Here is a 21,575-nt window from a genome sequence, read left to right on the forward strand (position 1 = left end):
CCGTTCAGGGTAATTTGGCTTCCTAGAAGCTATTTACTTTGTCAATAGGTGCCCATTATTATTATGGGTAAATTGCGAACTTGTTTTTAGCAAGGTGTTGATTTCCATAGACTTAGTTTTCCCACATTGATTCGCAGTCCATCGTTTTTGGCTTGGGAGCTTAGGTTATTAACTTTGCTCTGCATGTGCCCCCCATTCCATGATAAGAGTGGGATGTCATCGGCTTAGTCAAGGTCATATAAATGCTCTAAACTGATAGGAGTCCAGAGGATTCGTCTTCACATGTAGCAGTAAAAAATGTATATAAAACTGGCTAAGAACATAACATTTGTATGCCTGCCTCATTTTCCACAGATGGCATAAAAGTGAAGAACAAAACTTCTTTACATTAAAATATAAAATTCACTTTTTCACGGTGTATCAACTTTTTGATCCACCTTTCGCGAGGCTTGTTAACCAATTATAGTCTTAGAGGCTCAGTCCTAAAGTGCAATAAAGTTCAAAGTGACTGCAACTTATACAAGTATAAACACATACATACATATGTATATGTATGTGTATGCACTCCCGCCTGCAAGCAAATGCTCGAAATGTGAAGTTGCAAACAAGAAGAGTTAAGTGTAAATACCCGCTCGTATGCCGCTTGAAGCGTGAGCAATTCATCAAATTTATTGCTTTCGAAAATTGCCAATTGACGGTTAAACAGTAAAATCGAAGCGAAACAATACGAGCAATTTCTGATTTTTTCCTATTTTTTTATTGCTTGTAATCAACACCTCGAATGCACAATGGAACGTCTGTGTGTATGTATGTGTAAATTTATATGTGCTTGTGTACTCGTATATGTATGAACGTAGCAGTTAAGTGGAAACCTTTAACAATAACTGTAACAACTACCGCTTAACGGTCTGAGGCAGCAATAAATGCCAACACCTCCATTTACATGCACACATAGATATGCACATAGATGTATGTATATACACACAAACAGGCGCTAACATTTGCTTGCCACTGATGGCAAATTGACTTACTGGCATAGTATTTTTGGTGTAAATACATAATTTTCGTGCATTAAAAAGGCATAAATGTACAAATAATTTGTAGGACTGAAGGGGGCGTCTGCAAATGGTACAAACATGCAGTAAACGTACAAACAAATTTTTATATGTATAAGACATACCCTTTATAATTTTGGGTTAAAAGTGCTCAAGCCAACCCACTGCTTGTGGGGATACGTAAGTACTCGCATTCATAATAGTGCAAGTGTGTATGTGGCGGCCATTGTCACTGCCACTGTTGCTACTAAGTATTTCTGCCTTTTTTCGTGTACTACTTTTTTTGCTTTTTTTTTTTTTGTTTACCTTATTCTCAATTCTTCGCCGTCGAGAACTTTTTGACTCCAAGTGTTGTTTACTTAATAATTAAATTGATTTATGTGACTGATTGATGTTTTTGCAGCAATAGCAATAACAGCAACAAAGCATCGCCAGCACGCTGTCGAATGCATGGCAGTTGAGAATACTGCAGCTCGTGTGTCGCACAACCATTGTTACTCGTAGTACCAATTCAGCGCTAAAATGACGCCCAACCCAATTTTTCGCAGTCAACAGGTTATGAGGTTTTTAAAAAAAGGAAAAAAAATCACGATTTTGAAAACAATAAAATCATTAAAATTGCACTTTTAGTGCCTGAGATGTGTGGAAATTTTAATGGCAATAGCTTTGAATTTATTTAATATTTGTTCGCCTTAGTTCTCTAGTATTAGCTTTGATTTTCGAAACCTTTGTTATTTGCGAAATACTTAATTGCAAAGTTTAAGGTGAATCTGCTGATTGAGTAGAGCAGCGTAAGTTGAAAGTAAAGGGTTTTCCAAACAGAGATGTTATGTTGATATTCAAAGAAAAATGCTATTTTTAATATAAATGATCGGATGTTTATTTCATTATAAAAAGGAAGGTATGCCGTTAATAGTGGAAAATAACATCCGGCAAATGACCACCACGACCACGGGACAATAATCTTTTCATGAAATTTTCCATAACCGAATTGCAAAGTGGCTGCCCTATGTCCTCGAAAGCCGCACGAATTCCAACTTTGAGGTCTTGAATCGACCGTGGGCTGTTGGCGTAGACCTTCTCTTTCACGTGGCTCCAAAGAAAAAAGTCACAAGGTGTTAAATCACAAGACCTCGGTGGCCAATTGTGATCACCTCTTCGAGTGAGAACAGGGTCCGGAAACTTTTCCCATAAAAGATCAATGGTTTGTTGCATGCGTTGAAAATAACGTTGTCCACATCAACACCATCCAATTTCGACCATAAAAAAACGTTAATCATCTCTCGATAGCGCAATCCATTCACCTGTTATTGGAAAACCCTTTAGTATAAAAAAGGCTTATTCGCACAAATGTACATAAAATACAGTTGCAATTTAACTATTTATATAATAAAAAACCGTTCTTTCGAATGTAGCTTTATTAATGAGTTCCAAGGATACATAATTCTTACAACTAAGAGATATGAGCTTGAATACTTAACAGATATGAGCTTAAATACTAACAGTGAGAGTCAAAATGTAAATTGTTGTTATTCTTATGTGATAAAGAGAAATATATCGGTTTAGATTATTTCATTAAATAAAGGATCAGTTAGTAAGGGTGTAAGTTAAGAAACGTGAAGAAGAGATCTGGGAATATATATAAGTAGGGCAGGTAAGGAGAGAATTAGTAAGGAAGTGTGTGTTGTTGGTAGTGGGAGCATGGGTGGTATGTGACTATACGGTTAAATTTATACTTGAATGCTTCTTTTTGCTGCTAACACAGTTGTATATGGATATAGTTTATGTTAAGTATGAATGTTGTTGCTCTTAAAATAAAAAGAGTAAGAAGTTAGCGTAGTAAAATCAGTTATATATTGTTTTTAAAGAGGAACATAATTGTTTTTTTTTTTTTTTTGTAATTTCTACTCCAACAATATCATCAGAAATCGTAAATTTTAAATTTGAACTTGGCATATTTTCTAGAAAATAATCCTAATATTTTCACTTGCATTCCCAGAAAATGTGGCAAACACAAATATAGTCTGTCTCGACGGCTTAAAAATATTGGAATAAAAAGCTTGCGTATATGTTTGCATGACGTTACATTCAGTGCCTTTTTTTCTTTCCTTTTATTCTTCACCTTTCGTTAAATTTTTCCATTACTGAAATCCTCAATTTTCAACAGCCCTGGCAACAGGATTCCTGGCATCTGAAAGCATTTGACCAAGTCCTCCATTGTCCAAGTAGGTGCTATCTTCCACTTTGGGATCGATGGCGGCAAAGGCTACGGTGTGTGAACCCTGTTTGGGAGTTTTGAATAGAAGTTTCTTCATGAAAGTATGAAAGCGCATAAGTAGTGTTGCCATGCTCAAAGAGTTCGGCGTCGACAATATCTGAACGTGCGTCCACTATGTTGGTTTGTTGATGACGTGTAACAAGAATTTGAACAAATTCGACTGGCTGTATGCAGTGCCCGGGTAGTAGTGTTTGATTCCATTGATGTCTCTGGAATTTATGCGTCCGAACACATTCACACAAGACGATATGTTGACGACACGAGAATTTTTGCCCTTTTTACCAGTCTTCAGTTTGGGCGTAAGCAAATGAGTGAGCAGAAAGTGACCCAAGTATAAAAAGGCTTTACACAATCAGCAGAATTTCTTGCGTTTTTCTTTGAATACAAAATCCAGTGACGAAAATCCGTCTTGACAGCTTTTTTTGCAGAAAAACTAATGTCTTACTCGCCATACTGGACTGACTTAATAAACGGGACTAAGGAAAGCGATAGGAAAAGCGGTTCATTTTCATCATCAATTCGTAGAGTTCTGAGCTGCAACATAGGGCCACATGCATTTTATTATCTGATAAAAAACAAAATTTCTTAATGTGATTTTAAGGTACAAACTGCTACAAAAATTAGTTCTGAAAAGAAATGCTGGAAATTTTGTAATAATTAATCAATTTTAAATTTAAATGTTTACAGGTAATAAATTAAAATATTCATAATTTTTAGAATTATGTACTACTTCATATATATTATATTAATATATATATAATTAGCGCTTACACCCTTTATTGGATGTTTGGCCGAGCTCCCCTTCTATTTGTGGTGTGCGTCTTAATGTTTTTCCACAACTACTACTGATACCATATATATAAAAATAACAATTTGGGCCCTCTAAAAAAATTAACAGAATTGTAATATTTTGCACATTTTTCATATATGTAATTACATATTCAAATCTGTACGTGATGTATTATTTGAAAGGCCAAATTCATACTCTGCGTTTAAATAAGAAATAACCCTGTTCTTGTAACTACCTCTCGTAGGCCTGTTTAATTATTATGGTATACTCACGAATATAACAGATGCTGTAGCAGTTCTCAGTTCCGTTACTCCAAGTAGTTTTTCATTGGTAAAGCAGCAGGTCACTTCAAATGCTTTAGTTGTCGTCGGTTGAGAGCGCCAGTAGTGGTTTTAACAGCTGAATAATATTCGTACACCCAAATATCGTATAGTACAGAGAATAGTTATCTGATTTTATTTATTTTTTTTTTTGTTTTTGTTTGCTTTCCTGCAAATGGTATTTTTTCCATGCTTTAAAATTAATTTAACACGCAATATTTTTTATGAATAATTTTCCACATAGAACATAATTCACGCCAAACATTTTGTTTGTGTTCTTACGGCTCTGAATGTAGTTTAACATTTATGAGTGTGGTGCTCTCTGTTAAGCGTAATCTGTAGTTAACACTTGATGGAAATACTGTAATATAGAATGTTCATATAATATATAGGAGAGCACAAACTGTACCGAAGGCAATTTCTTAAGGGGATAAACCGGTTTAGGAGGCCAAAATTTTGATGTTTTTCGAGAATTTTTTGAACAAAGAAGGAATAATCAGAAATTGTTTAAGTTTAGAGGATATTTTATTTATATTTTTAGGTACACTTTTAAATTTTCTTGAAGCTATTTCCTCGGGAGATAGTGGCGTTAGAGCGTGCTGTTCATGGGCGATCGCCATCCGATTGTCTTGCTGGCGGGAATTCCTGAAGTTGCAATTTTTCTCTGAAATCAACAGGAATTTGTTTTTTATTAACAACATATTTCTTAAGAATATGAACCTAATTGTGGTAAAAAAATATTGAAAATTGCATGCTTTTGAGGCGCTTGAACACAAAGTAGTTTTTTTATACCATATTTTTTCATCTATTTTGCTTAAAAAACATATTTTAAATAATAATATAATCTCAGAATTAGGTTCATATAGATTAGAATTGAATAAAGAAAAAATCCCGAAAAATTTTAGAACGATTGGTCGATAACTTTTTAAGCTAGAATTCCCACGAGTTGAAAAAACGTAGTTTCGTGAAAAACTTCGTTCTGACTAACGCGCGCTACTGTGCGGAACCGACGGGCAATCATTTAAGTGCTCATAAAATCGGGAATAATGCGAATTTCGCTTTAAATTTTTTACCACATATTCTTGAGTAGTTATACTAACGATTTATGCAATAAAAAAAAATCGATTTTTTGATCTATCTAAACCGGTTTCCCCCCTTAAAGAAATAGTAGTTATTTACTACTTTATAAAATTTTGCATAATGAATAGTTATGTTCTTGATTTTAACGTTTCACTCAGTTTATTGTTTTGCGAGTACTTAAAGTTCTGGTTTTTTTGCATTTATCATTATACGTACTTATGTGCATAAATATGTAAACATGCATAATAAATTTTTTTTTTTTTTTTTTTTTTTTTTTTTTTAACTTTCGTTTATTTGCAATCTATTTTTAAAATAATAAGCAAATTATCTAACTATTAACAATTTGACTTATATTATTGAGCTCCATTGAGGTCAATAATAATATATATGTATACTACGATTAATGCACACTTATATTCAGACTTATGTGTTAGATTTTAATACATTTTAATATTAGATTTATCTATTAGGTTCTGAATGGAATGTCTAATACATGATGTCTTTTAAGTCTATTAATTTCATTAGTTTCATCAAGTAATGTAATTGCTAGCGGGTTATCGTGATAACTTAATCTCTGTAAATATTTTGTGGTAATTTTTTTTAATTTCATCTTTTATAAAGGGAATTTCTAGATCAGTATGTATGGCTTTATTTGTGACGAACCAGGGTGCACTTGTGATAAGTCTTAAAGTTTTTGACTGATATCTTTGCAGAATTTCTATGTTAGAATTGCAAGCAGTTCCCCACAGTTGTACTGCGTAGGTCCATACTGGCTTTAGTATAGCCTTATATATTAATATTTTGTTATTTAGATTAAGTGTTGATTTTGGTCCTAGTAGCCAGAAAAGTTTGTTTGTTTTTATCTTTAACTGGGTTGTTTTTGCTTGAATATGGCATTTCCAGGTTAGCCGTTTGTCCAAATGTATGCCAGATTACCACTTCCGCAATATTTCAACTTCCCTTTCACGTGCACACATGTACATACTAGTGGGTGATGTAAGTTGTCAAAACCATTTCAATTAGCAATTCAAAATTAACTTTCATGCATTCCAAATGGCTTGAATGTAGAATTGTGAATGGAGTTACTTACTTCATGTACATAGTATGTATGTATGTATATATGTAGCTATACATGTAAATGTGAGCTACTTTTAATTGTTTCGTTATTGGTATTATTATTGTAATAATCTTACATGGTGTTTTTTCGCTTGCTTTTCTAGTTGTAGCATAACGACTGCAGCAGCCCTGTCAGCGCTGGTGACAACTGCCTCTGCAACATCTACAATAACATCGACATCAGCAGTTTCAACAATGCAACAAAACAGCGTTGCAGCCAAGGCGCCAGAGCCAACGTCAACAATACTAATCCCCACAGACCAGTGTCCACCAACCATCAACAACATAATTGGATTGAATAAGGAGTCGAATAATAACACGAATGCCAGCAATGAGTGCAGCAAAAACAATAGCAACAATAATGTCAACAGCAGCAGCGGTGTCAGCGATTTGAATAGTTGCGGTAGTGGCAGCAACATGAATAGCACCAGCAATAACAGCAGCATCAACGATGACAACAACAAAACGAATGGTGATAGTTGTGGTGTTGGTATTGGTGGTGGTGGTGGCGTTTGCAACTACACCAGCAGTGACAGTAGTAGCATCAGCAGTAATGCAATCGTCAATAGTGGCACGAACAGCAGCACCGGCAACAATATTTGCAACAACAATAAATATGAAAATAACAGCGTAGCAACAATACAAAGTGGCATGCGAATACCCGCAGCAGTCACAGCAGTCACCGCTGCAGGAACAACCTCAGCTGTGACAACAACAACAATGGCGGCGGTTGCAAATGCTGCTATGGCAGCGAACGACCATTTCCTCATCTATCCAAAGCAGCAACAACAGCTACTTCAGAAACAACATCAACAACAACAGCAACACTTACAAGCACAACATCAATATAATCAACAACAGCTGCTACAGCAACAACAACAACAACAACACTTTGAGGGCGTAATGAAGACGTTCGAACGTAGCGAACAGCCAAGTATCGACATGAATTTTGCGAGCTTTAGCGGTGGCGGTGCTGTTGGCGCTGGTGGTGTCTTAGCTGCTGCCAGCGTTGCTGTGGGTGGCGGCGTGCTCAACAATTTGGAGAGCGAATATAGCGCTATGGTCGCATCAGTGTACGAGCATGAAACTGCCAAGTGAGTGTCACTTTTTGTCCTTAAATGCTGTGCTTCTTTAATGAATTTTGTGTTATATATAGGGTGATCAATTTAGAGGTATCGGATTTGAAATTGAAATAAGACTACGAAAACTCAAAATGATTGGGCAATTTTTATTATTTTTGTGTGTAGTACTTCTTCCCTTTCAAATGTTGGCCGAAACTCCACTGCAATTCGGCCATCCGTAAACACCAATTTTGAATGACTCGCTGAAGTACTTCGGTCGGTATTCCGTGCATAACTTTAGTAATGTTCGCTTCCAATGACTCTATTGGAAAAAGTGCCTCCAATCTGACCACCTGTTTTTCTATTTACACTGATATTATGAATCTATGCATAATCAATTTTTGAAGAATCTATCCGTGTGCCTACTCTACTTTGCGCCCCTCGGAGACAAATCTACGATTATCTGCCTTGCAAAAGATTTTCGTAAAACCATCTGCCGTAAAACTGTATGCCACTCCATTTATAGAACAAAAACTAGACACCCGCCACAAATTAAAGTAAAAAGCTTTGATCTAAGTAACTTTTGTGGATGTATGGACCGTACTTTTACAATAATCCTTAAGTGAATCTCTAATTTTATAGCCAGAGAAACTATTTTACACCCCTCTTCAACTGTCAATGGAGCTTTCCTTGTCTTTCAAAGACTATGCGGCTAACTAAATAAAATTATTTGCTATTTTTAAAGCAAGTATTTTCTATGTGATTCTGAATTCCACATATTTATGGAATTATACGCTTATTTGGTATTTTTATAATAGTATTTTGTTTTTTGTACCACTAGAAGTTTTGATACTCCAAATATTTTCGTGTTCTTTGCCTAAATTTGCCGCCAACGTCAATCAAAATGTTGTAATAAAACCGAAACAATTTCTCAATTCTACAACAACAACTACATATGTACATATGTACATATGCACAACAACAATAACAGTAAACGCAATGCGTGCCAATTGCTAATTACATGCTGGTTGGTGTTTGCCTCTTTAGACTGCGCATGCGCTCAAAATGCAGCAAAACGAATTCGTTCATAATTCCGCACAATTTCACAAATTATTCACATTTACACAAATCCAAGCAAGCACGCAAGCACTTTGCTCGAATTGCGATTAAAATGGATGGTGTATTTCACGAGAAGCTTACCTTAAATGTGAATCCATAAATAGAAGCAAAATTTATGTTTCGAGTATTTTAGGCGCTTCGCATTTTGCCCAGTGAAGCAGAGAAAAATCAGTTGAAATATTAAGGTATGCATTCCAAACATGCACATCAATGTTTATTCCACACAAATCGATTAAGAAGTTGTACAGTTGTGGATAAAATAATAGTATGACACGCTGATGTACACTGGGGAGCTTAATTGGATACGTGGTGATTTCTTCTCACTATTTAAGTTAGGTTAGGTTACGATGGTAGTTGGTCTGTATACAAATTTAACTTCCTCCTTCTCCATGGCTTTGGTTTCTGCCACACTCTTCCTGACGGTATGCACATCTTGAAGAGTCTGTCGAAGGTGAGTCTGGGAATAGAATATTTCTTATATATATATTTCTTGTTTGTGTCTATTCAGAGTGTACAAAATAGAAGCGTGGCCAAACCACTGGTCTTTCTATTGTGCCATACTTGTAAGTCTAAGCTCCGAGGAGGCAACCTCGAGCTTTCTTACGATATTTAGTGCCGACAAATTGGTTGGCACTTCCAGCGCTTTGTTTGAGGTAGTCCTTAAAGCACCAGAGATGCATAAAAAATCTGTTCTTTGGGCCTTACTCATGATTTTAGTGTAACTCGCCTTTTGAGCAGGTGGCCACCATCCAAGTATTCCATATATGTATTAAAATTGGCCTAACTACAGAAGTATATAGCCAATGTGTAACACCAGGTGTTAACCCCCATTTTAATACAGACCGCTTTTTTGGCAAGTATATAGTGCAACATTGGCCATCTTTAGTCTTCTTTAATATTAGATTTCCACGTGAGTTTCCTATCTAATATGAGACATTCTTTCTCAAGGGAACCTCCACAACCTTAAAAACCAGCGGGGAGATTATAGGAAGCCTATGATCCTTAATAAAGAGAATTATTTCAGTTTTGCGGGGCTTATACCGAGTCACCTACTCTCAGCCCAGCTTCTCAGGAATTTTTTCTTTTCAAACTGGGGGTTTTCACGAATTTTTTCCTTCAGCTGGTCTAAAAGGTTACAATAATATTCGGGAGTTTTTTTCCCTTTTACATCGCAAAAAACTGATGCTACCACCTTCTTAGCCGATTTCTGGACACGAACTCGTTTTGCAGCCGAAGAATCAGGTTCCCACCACTCTTTAGCCTCCTGTTTTGATCTAAGATCATGGTGATAGACCTAAGTCGTTTTCATAGTGATGAATCGATGCATAAAATCCATTTTATCTTCTCGAAAACGCTCTAAATATTTCTGAGAAAGTTGGATTCGAATGTGTGTTTGAAGTGAAACTTCTTAGGCGTCGATGGACGAGCAAGAATGGAGAGTAAAATTTCAAGGCCATGCAACGTTTTGAGCATTTTCGTTCCGCGGGAGAGAAAAAAGATATAACGTAGAGGAAAAGGAGAGAGAGAGCTATACCTTGTATATTTTATAGTAATTTAATATCATAAATGCAACCATTTTCGGTTGATTATTTGCTGTTGACCGTCTGATATTTGACAGTTTATATTTTGTATTATTTTATTAAGGGCATCAATCACAACGCTCTGTTTAAATATCGGCTTATTTAACATTCGTCAGTGGCTTGTCCGCACACAATGCAACTATCTATCGTAGAAGTACGAGTTGTCAATATTTCGAGCGATGAAGGTGGATTTATTTGTAAATTTTGTCTATTTGTATTCTCTGCGAATGTTGGGAATTTATTTAGATATATATTCTTTCTCTCTCTCTCTCTCATTCTCTCTCGGGTCTCTCCCTCTTTCTTTGTCTGCCTTGAAAGTTTCACTTCTGTTATGTGTACTACGCTACACGCAATTTTTTTTTCATTAGCGAGTGCGGCACCCATTATGCACACAGTTTCTTCCCAATATTTTAATCAAAATATTGCTTACACTGCTCAATGAGATGCCTAGGCCTTCTACTACATCTCTTTCAGTCACTAGACGATTTTTCTATTCGATATTCTGTATTTTTACTACGACTTCTGGTGTCGTTGCTGTTTTTGGACGTCCTTGACGTGGATCGTCTCCAAGGCTTGTACGACCACTTTTGAATTCAGCAACCCATTTTTATACTGTACTAATTGATGGCGAAAAGTCCGTATATACTGTTCATAAATTTCCTTTCCTTTTAAACCTTCAAAAAATAAAAATTCAATCACTGCACGGTACCTAATTTTACTTGTACTTGTACTATATTGTAGGAAATACTGATATGTCGAAACTAAATGGCTTCTAATCAAAGAATGAATGCACAGCAATTCCAACATAATTTACGTCAGCTTTGATAAACAATTTCGTGTCAAAAACTGGAACAGTGTTATAGGCACTACTATTTTGTTCACCGCCACTGTAAGTACGCATGCACTTATGTGTGTTTATAGCCATATTTGTGCATTGCCGCGTGCAACTGTTTTACCTTTTTTATGGGTTGAATTACTTGGGGCAACAAAAAATGGTAGAAAGGCTAACTGCACTACATTAACTTCTCGGCTTAGCTTTTTTCTGTAGCTTTGTTTGCTTTGTTCGCGATCCTATTACCATTTTCGTCTAATTGTCGACAAGCTGGCATTTGTGATTGCTTTTCATTTAGTAGCTACTTGTAAGACAACTTCTTTTTGTGTACTTAAGTGCTTATAAGTACGTAAGTATATTTTTTGCACTTCTAAGTGATTGGCTATGCGAGTATTGAATCCGCGCCAGGAATTGGTATTTGAATTTTCGAATGTAATAAAAATTCTTTTCACGGTTGAGCGAATGGCGCCAAGACTGTGCGGCATGTGAAGGTTGCATTATTATGCATTAGCCTGTACTTAGCACTGCGTGCGCGGTATGTATGGAATCGGAAATTTTTAATTATTAAAGTCGATTGAAAATTTATTGATTACGAGTAAAAACACCTTTCAGCAGTGATTCGCAGTTTTATATCTGAATTAATTTCGAACCTAGTTTAAGTTCCTGTAAGCTGAGCAAAGTGCAAATATACGAGTGAGATGCGTTAAGCAAAGGTAGAGAGAAAAACAGAGAGCGTGGATAGTGATTGTGATAGACAGTTAGGCAGGGTTTTAAAGGGACTTCTAACGAAAAATCACTTTTTTCATTTTATAGTCTCAAAATGTACTCAATTAGGAACAGAAAAATACTACACGGTAGGCTTCCTTGCATTTGGAATTTAATTCGGCTATAAATAAAAGGCGCATGAAAACTTTTTTTATCATTGAAAACAGCAGACGTTGCCATTAAGCGTGGAACACAATTTCATTTAAATAACTTCCATGACTGGTTTAGCAGTAGCTCATTTTCTGACAATTCAGATCAATTTTTTAGTGCATTTTCACTAGCGTCTGAATGGCAACTTCGATTTCTTGTTAAACTCTTTCATCATCTTTGGATAGTTGGCGATAGGTCAATAACAGCGTCCCACAAAAATAGCTTAATACAGTCCAATCGCAGCTTCCAAGCGGCCAATTGACATTATCTTTTCGGCTGATTATTCGATTTTCGAAGACACTGCGCAAATCAAACGCCATCTATGTCACACTCTTTAATTGGGAGAAGCAACAAATCTACGCTGTATAAAATACAGACATGAGTCCACAAGGAGGATAGATCACCAGTTTTCCCCATTTACAGAATACAGAGGTATGGCCAACATCAGATCGTTAATCTGCTCTCTGCGATTTTGAAGGAATCAGCTGATTTGGTGTGAAATGAGTAAGCGGTCCACAGTTACGTGTCACTCGAGGTTACTCTCACAATTTTGCTTCGGATGGCTAAGCCTAGTAATCTATCATCCTTGCAACAAATCAGTTAGCATGGCGCAGTAATGTTCGATCTTGACTATAACGCTCTTGCTTATTTTAGAAAAAATGCTTCAGGTAACACTAAAGCGCCGTTTAGATACTATTATAAGACCTCCAACAGACAGATATCTACAGCGAGCCAGAGCTGTTGATATAATGGAGAAGATTGATAGGATCTAGGTTGGCGCACTGCCCCAGGCTGTCAAAGAAAGGAGCACCCAGTTATCTTAATCGTCTAGCTGCCAAATCCGGACATTTACAGAGAAAGTGCTCTACAGTCTCCTTCTCTGAAAGGTCTCCACAGCTTCCGCGTGTGTGCCGATCGTCCAGTAATTGGTAAACACAGCTATGAGTCTAAAGAACTTTCTGAGTCCTCCGTATATTGTACTGGGGTGAAAGGGTTTTAGAAATAGCACACGAAGAAATGGAGCTCCATCTTTTCTGCGCTTTCCTGAGAAATAATTTGTGCAATTTCCCTTTAACAACAGTCAGGGGGATGCCGATGGCCAGGTAGGAGGTCTCTGAGGCCAATTCAGTCCCCTCCTTAGCAAGCTCTTAAGCGATTTCATTTTCCTCTATGTTCTAAATAGCCGCCTATTGTGGCGATTTTTTATCAGCTTTTCAGGATGCTATATTACCTGCCGAAAATGATAGTTCGAGAATTCCACAAGCAACAACCTTTTCTGTTAAATAGAATGGCTTGAGCGACTTTAAAAATCTTCAGTTTATGAGATTCAATCGCAATTGGAAGGTCTACCATTTTGATCTATTTAAATTTGACTTCAGTCAATGATCGCAAAGACAGCTTGTGATTTTTTTTTCATTTTGATTGTTTAAAAAACAAATTGTGGTTAAGTGCACATCTCAGAACTTAAATAGTTGATTAAATAATTGATTAAAGTTATTATCGATTGAAGCACGAGCGATAAGAGTTTTTGAGAAAAGTGTACCGAACATCATTTGACCTTGCCGCCTTCTTCACTCCGTGGAGTGCTTGGAATCAAATCTATTATATGGAAACTCACCCTGGTAAAAGGTAATGGCCATAAAGATGATAGGATGATAGATTACTAAGTCAATAACTATGGTGAAAACAAAATTGTGAGACAACCTTCGGCTACGAAGTCACGGGGGTGATTCGTCAGCCGAATTCTGCATGATCATTTCACATGCATTCGCACGCTCGTCCATTCAGTTGTTATTTAGACGGCAATGAAGTGATATTGGGTTAATTTTTTTCGTAATTGATATCAATAACACATTCTAAGGTTTTCCGTAAACAATCCGATTCATTACCCCTGCTACGTCTGCCCATCATCTGATTTTGTCAAATTCGCTAAAAGCCGGTTAACGGTCTGATATTCACCACACCTGTAAAAATCTTTTGACAACACCATTTCCTTTCAGCATTTTATAAGTGCCTCTTTCTGATTAAATGATTTATGTCTCACTGCTAATGCGATAGGAGGGACTAGCTAGTTTTGAGTTTCTTGCAATACATAGCCAATTTACTTTTCTTCAGCCCTCTTTAGACTTTCAATTCATTCTAATTTATCATTTTTGTTGTTTTGTATCGCGTATTCTGCGGAACCCTACTTTCTACTACTTCATCATTTTAACTTTTAACAGTGAAGTGGTTCAAAGAGGCGAGAATGCTGGCTATTTGTTTGATGATGAGAAGTATTTTGCTTTGACCTGGCGCATGGCCATATCCCGGCTTCGTTTCTTAATTCAATTTAGAAAAAAATCCAACAATGCGGTGGCTGAGGACCACCATCAATACTAGACGTAATACTTGAGCAAACAAAAAAAATAGATTACACATATAAAGAGACTTTCAAAAGACGCGCCTAGTTGTTGTTTTAAAATAAAACATGTAAAAATATAGATTCTTGCAGTTTTCACTATTTTTATTCAAAATAAGGCTCTTAAGAATTATATGGGAAAATTACATCATTTAAATGCTCATCGTGAGCACGTCTACAGGTAAAATTCACCAACATTGTTGAGTATGTCGAGATATCGGATATCGATGTTGAAGGTCGTTTAGGTACTCTTTGCGCTACAGCAACCAGTCTGCCAGTCCTTTTTGTATTCTTCACAGAACCAGTTTCATGAAACCAGTTTCACGAACCTTTGTCAACTCATTTGAACGATTATTGCCACCAAAAAATTACGAATTTAATACCATCTGGTGGTACCGTCTAGGAATTATTCACTCCTGACATCTAGGCATCACTTTTGAAAGCCCCTTTAGTTTGTATATCGACAAATTTTTCAAAAATTGTTCTAAATTTTCAATTACATTTTAATTAATTTACAAAATAAATTTTTATTTAATATAAAAAAAAACTTTGCTTAGAAATAATTTTATTGAAATTATAACTGAACTTTTTCTGTTTTCTTTTTGCATTACAGCAGCGACTGCGCTTCGGTCGCCTCGGATTTGACGCGCATGTACGTCAGTGACGAAGAGGATAAAAATGAGTTCCCTGTCACGCATTTCAATTGAAGATGACGACGCAACACTTCCACTTACAGATGCACGCACTCAAAATATACATGAATATATACATATATGAATAATTATAAAGAATTAAAAAAAAAGTGGAAAATTTACATATCTACGTATGTAAATTATAAGAATGTAAAAATTAGGAAATTTCTTCTACAAATGGCCTTTACACAGTATAGAATGTGATTTTGAAAAGGGAACAATTTTATATTAATGAGTTTTGAGAAAATGAGAAATATTTACAAGGCACTGATGTTTCGACAGATCTATGTGCATGTGGCTGGTATACCATATATATAAATTCACGCGATGTGGCAAGAAGCCAGTATGAAAATGTTAATGAATTGTGGTCGGAAAGGTAAAAAGTAAAATTTATTAAAAGCAACTTTAATTTTAGTAAAAATAGTAAAAAAAAGTCATCTGTACTTCCAAAGTAATTACACTTTTTGTGTTGGATCTGTAGGCCACTAGATCTGCTGGTGTGTGTTGATTGTTTCGAGTGTTGAAAGCCAGAGGAAAGTATTGAGCACTTGTTTTAATTTTTTTAATATTTTGTTGAGTTGTAAGGTCAGTTAGTTCTTGTACACCTTCAGGATAAAAATTTATTTATTTTTTTCTTGCTAAAAAGAACTCAAATGTTCGGTACTTGCAGAAGTAAGCGCTCTGTTGTAGATGAAAGTCAATGAGTTATTTAATTAAAATATTAAAGCAGGGGTGACTTGGTCATGTGATTCGAGTAGTAGATACTTCTGTAATCGAATATATTTTATTGATACATTTTACAATCCGTATTCATTCTTACAAATCTATTTCGTTCCCTTAAAGTTCTTAGTTCTCAGTTATTCAACTATATTCCCTTAAATAGTTTATAGCTTATGCAGCGATCCTGCATAGTCCTCGATTGGCGAAAGTGCTTATGATCAAAAACAAAAAAAAAATTCTTAAGAAAAATTGTCTTTTAAGCATACAAGACAAGTTTTGAGGCAAGTTTTGACCTCTGTGGTTAAGCGTTGTCATATTGCAAAAATACTGTGCCACATCCCTTGTCATTTCACGCCCAACACAAACACTTCCTTTGTAGATGGAAATTCACAGTGCAGGTTTCGTTAGGCTTAAGAAGGTCATTCATAACACTTAGCTGATTCCATCTCTGGGCTTACTACACACTTTTTTACGTTGCCAAATTTCTTTACAGCTGCGCACTTATGTGAGAACCTTTTATCAAATTCGTTCGAGCAACTCCAACTGTTTTCGAACTTTTCCGGTATTCAATATAAGATATTGAAACAGTCAAGGATGATAGATTATCAGGTTAGGCCAATTTGCTATGGTGAAAAACAAAAATAGGCAAGCAACTTCGGCTGTCGCGTCACAGGGCTCGCGGTAGGCAATTTCTGACCGCTTATTTTACCCAAGGATGATAGATTTCAAGGTTTGCTTCATAGCTATGGTAAAAAAATGTTTAGGGAGAACTTTGGCTGCCGAGTCACTTGGAATATGTTAGCTTGTGTTAGTGATATTCAAAAAAAGTCAACGCAGCCAATGTTCATGCTATGACATTCATATATCACTAACACATGCTACATTTTGTTAACCATATCCCAAGTGACGTCAGTCCATCAACCGTTCACATCTAATTCGCTCAAGGCGAATAACGGTCTGCTATATAGACTACTACTGTGGTGAAAAACGTAATTTTGCGAGCAACTTCGGTTGCTATGCCACAGGCTCTTCGACAGGCGATTTCTGCCCGCTCGTTTCGAAGGTATTCACACACTCGTCCCATCAGCCGTTGTTCAGACAGCAACGAAGTAACATTAGCGTATGCAGTGTTGATTTTTTCGTATATCACTAATAAAATCGCAGTTTTTTTCGTAAACAAAACGCTGTGATTAGCCCGGTAACGTTAGCCTATCAGCTGATTTTTTCTATTTCGCTGAAAGCCGATTAACGGCCTGATCTTAGCCACACCTTCTGAATTCCTTTCACCATGGAAATGATGTTTCTAGTTCGACAGTTAGCGCATACCACGATTCCAGGTCTTGTGGTGCATTTACACCATCAAATTGCTTGTTTATATATTGTCTCAAGCGCAAATGCTATCAGGCGCGAATCAAAGGGAATGAGAATTATTTACGTCCTCTATAGTTATCTTTCGGTTTAAGGTACTTTTATATTACAGTTATGCTTAAAATTTAAAATTATACAGTAAAATATAAAATAAAGTACGAGGTCAAAGCAGAAATGAGTTTTGCAAATATATTATAATTAAAATTATTTGGTAATTTTATTGATATTAAAAATGAAATGTCAATTTGAAACTCAAAACTATTCGTTTTAACATTAACTCAACAGTTAATTATATTATTAGTAAACTAAATTAGACGAATTCGTCAGAAATACGGGTGCGTGCGGTTTTTGAGGACGTCGTATCCAAGACGTACGGTATTTGAGAGTTGAATAACAAATTTCACGAATTCTTTACACAATATTAGCTTAAGTGCAACCAAATTATTCTATTAAATTATTCAATAAAATTTCCATTAGCTGCAAAAACTTGCTCGATCCGGATTTGAAAACGATTGTATGACCCAATCAAATGCTATTCATTCATATTGACCATAACGGTATTAATGAAAGGGTCAGAGAAGAAAATGTATTATAAGAACGCGTACTAGTTTCACGCTCAAGTATGCCCCATACTTAGAATTGCACTGGTTTAAGGTCTGTGTAGTTAGGCGTTCATAAGTTTGGTGTTCTCAGGCCTTTCGAGGGGTTTAATTTTGTTTATTTAGAAGATATTTTGATCAGATAACTCGCTGCTCTCGTGTTTGCATTGACTTTAACTGTCTTCTGCGCTTAATGCAGGACTTATGCCGGATATCTGCATGGACAACTCGCCGGATATAGACCATCAGAAACATTAAGAATCCCTCACAAGTGCCCTCATTGATTTTGAAAGCTCCTCGTTAATGATCGACTGCGTGTTTCATACTTTCTTGAGTTAGGTTGTAGTACTTCATGACCTATCTGGAAAGGAGCAAAGAGAAAAATATGCATGCTTTCGAATTCACCTCAATACGCACCGTAGTATTTTAAATCTATTTTTGATATCTTTAGACTATTTATACTTATGCAGGCATAATCTTCAATCAAATTAAAATATGCATGTTTGAAATAAATATCATCCAATATTATGGCAGCCACCATAGCCCAGTGTGCTGACCACCTATGCGGCCATTGAGCATCAAATAGTTTTTTTTTTTTCTTAACAGCAATCGCCACGCGGCAGGAGAAGGCAAATGCTCGGATGCATTGCTGCATTAGAAAAATACTTCTTCTTCTTCTTCTTCTTCTTGCTTGGCGCCAAACCGCTTAAGCGATTGAAAATACGCTCGCAAAATAATGGCATTAGGCAACATTAGGGCCTCCCATTCGTAGAAAACTAAGAGGGCTCATACTAATATTTTGACAAGAAGTCTGGCTTAATCATTTTTGAAGAATTTATATACCTGTTTTTTGTTATTATTATTATTAAAATTGTCCATGTTATATAATAACCTTATTTAATATATTAATAAATATGCTTACTATTGTTAACCAGTGATTTTGAAAATGTGCAAATTTTTGTTGTTTTTATTTTGTATTCCTTCAAATGTAAATGTACTCAAATCCATAAAGCAATTCAAAAGTGAATCTCGGTGCTTTGAGCTAAGCACAAAACTATAAATAATCGGCATAATTATTTAAAGTAATATATTTGTTACATTCATCGGGCGCATTTCTGTTTGACAAATTCTACCTCTAAAACACACTCGCACTTCTTTGTGAGTTTTCATGGGTTTAGGGCTAAATAAAGGTTTATATTTCTGGCTATAACTTTAAAATTATTGAGAAACTAAAGCCGCAGGTAATGAAAATATTTACGAAAAAACTGTTTAAAAAATATTTACTAAAATGTTCCACACTGAAGTGTGATTGAGGAATGGCTGGCCTTCTATGATTTTAAATAAAAAAAATAAAATAAAAAAATAAGGGCATCCCTAATACCATACTGTATACATATTTTAATCAGTGTGAAATAAATAAATTTCTTTATTGTTCTCATCTACTTACTTACGCACTAGTTGCTTTTGCAGTAGTAGTAGTAATAATTCAGTCATTATATTATATTTACAGTTCTATACATTCACACATAAACGTTGTACATTTATTACGCATACAAATTATATACAAATGATATTATGTTAATTTTACTACTAAAGTACAGTTATAAATATACGTATACACGCTATTCATTCACATATGTATACGAATTAATTATATGTATTTACATACAAAAAATAAAATATTTTATTTAAAAAAATATCACCGACTTTTGCTGGCTGGTATGGAAAATGAATTTTTTTTTATTCTTTTTTTAAGGATATTAAAATCACAATGTCAGAAACATCATCAAAGGTGCCGTCGCACCAGTCGTATGTGGGACACGCTCCCATTAACGCTATAACAACCCTCCTTATCGGCTGAGTTCCACCCTGGGACCGTGGTAACATTTCGTAAAGGTGGAGCCAGGTTTATGTGTATTGATACAACAGGTACCTGCGTCCAGGTTCCTCTTACATGGGCATATGGAGGTTATACGCTATCGATAGCATCCATTGCTTCCACTTCATAAGTGGTTCCGCAGTAAATGGAACATCGGAAAAGGTGTCGTAAGTATTACCGACATGTCGTAGTCTGATACCGTCTTGAGCACTGAGCTCAGGCGCCTGTTATTTGTCCTCAGTTCGTAGGCAGTCTACCTCCAGTCAATAGCTACTGCTGAATTCTTCGCTGCGTGTTGCGTTCCCACTCTACGCGTTCAAGATATAACCCTATTATTGTTGCAAAATTTGTTGCTGCATTCCAGCAAGTATTTCATGCGATCATCTTGGTGATTAGATTTTTCGGGCACAGCTGACCACACCCAGAAGTGCTTCAAGCTTTAGGCGCTCCTCTCTGAAACGATCGCAGTGGAAGAATACGTGTTCCGCACTTTCTATCGCGTTGTTGCAGTTTGGGCAGAACGGGGAGTCCTCCAGATTAAATCGATGGAGGTACTCCAAGAAACAACCGTGGCCACTCAGTATTTGAGTGAGATAGTAGTCAACGTCTCCGTGTTTCCTGGTCACCCATTGGCTAATATTTGAAATAAACTTTTGAGTCCAATGTCCGTTAGTTGACGAGTCCCATCTGCTTTGTCATTCTTCTATCGAATGCGGTCTCTCTTCAGATTTTTCTTCTAAAGACGGCTTAGCCCGTCGCCTGCCATAGAGACGGCTTAATTCCTTTGCCTGGGTGTCAGCTGGTAGTTTGCCCGCGATAACGCCTATTGCGTCTCTCGAGACCGTTCTGTAGCCACAAGCCACCCCTACTGCACTTCGGCTAAGTACCTGTGCTGCGTTTTGTATGCTGGACGTTTTAGCTCCGGTCCATATCGGGGCAGCGTAAAAAACTACGGAGTCTACAACCGTCGATAAGACACGTCTTCTGCTGCCTTGCGGGCGCCAATATTAGGCAACATTCGAGTAAGAGCTCCATTGATAGCAACAGCTTTTGCGTTTGCTGTAGATAGGTGCTGCTTGTAGCTACTATAAGCGGCCTGTCTATTATCACGCCAAGATACTTAATCGACTCCTTAGAGAGTATTTTATGGGTGCCTATACGTAGTTTTATTTCCTCCTTTTTTCTCCGCCCACTGATGAGTACCGCCTCGGTTTTTTGAGCTGCCAATACCAATTCGGATTTTGCCAACTATAGCCACACCCTTGCTGCTGCGTCATTGCTTTTTGCTTCCAGCTGGTCTATGTGTCTATCCGTAACTACAAGCGTAATATCAATACAATAGTAGCACCGTCTGATAGTTTTAGTTTGAGGACCGCGTCGTACATGACATTCAAAAGTATTGGACAAGGACAGATCCTTGGGGAACCCCGCCAGTGATTTGATATGTTTTTTGGCCACAGTCTGTATCGTATTGCAGAAATCTGTTGGTGAAGTAACTACGAATTATGCGCAGTAGGAAAATGAATCAAGAAATTTACATGTGAATGTATGTAGCCTTACAGCTGAAAAAAAGTATAGTAAACAGCATAGAAACAGCTCGGTTGCAGCTGAAGTATCGCTTACGGAAATGGGAATAAACAGTGGGCCAGTCTCGTCTATACAACGAATGCTAATCAAGCGGACGAGGAGCGCAGATTTGGTCATAACATCCATTAAGAAATTTTCAGTCAGGGGCACATCCCCAGTGTGTGGTGAGGGGTAATCTCTCCATTT

The 21,575-nt window shown here is 36.5% G+C and overlaps 1 protein-coding gene across 2 annotated transcripts in view; it reads left to right on the forward strand.

The window, feature by feature from the left end:
• LOC129248550 (protein timeless) overlaps positions 1-18,854 on the forward strand; it is a 78,409-nt gene extending 59,555 nt beyond the window's left edge. For both annotated transcript variants that reach the window (XM_054888138.1, XM_054888139.1), the window contains exons 17-18: positions 6,744-7,733; positions 15,158-18,854. In XM_054888138.1, coding sequence (XP_054744113.1) covers positions 6,744-7,733; positions 15,158-15,251 — 1,084 coding nt within the window. In that variant the 3' untranslated portion in view covers positions 15,252-18,854. The remainder of the gene's footprint in view (positions 1-6,743; positions 7,734-15,157) is intronic.
• The last annotated feature ends 2,721 nt before the right edge of the window (positions 18,855-21,575 follow it).

This window comes from Anastrepha obliqua, chromosome 5 (genome assembly GCF_027943255.1).
Source record: "Anastrepha obliqua isolate idAnaObli1 chromosome 5, idAnaObli1_1.0, whole genome shotgun sequence".
Classification (NCBI taxonomy): Eukaryota; Metazoa; Arthropoda; class Insecta; order Diptera; family Tephritidae; genus Anastrepha; species Anastrepha obliqua.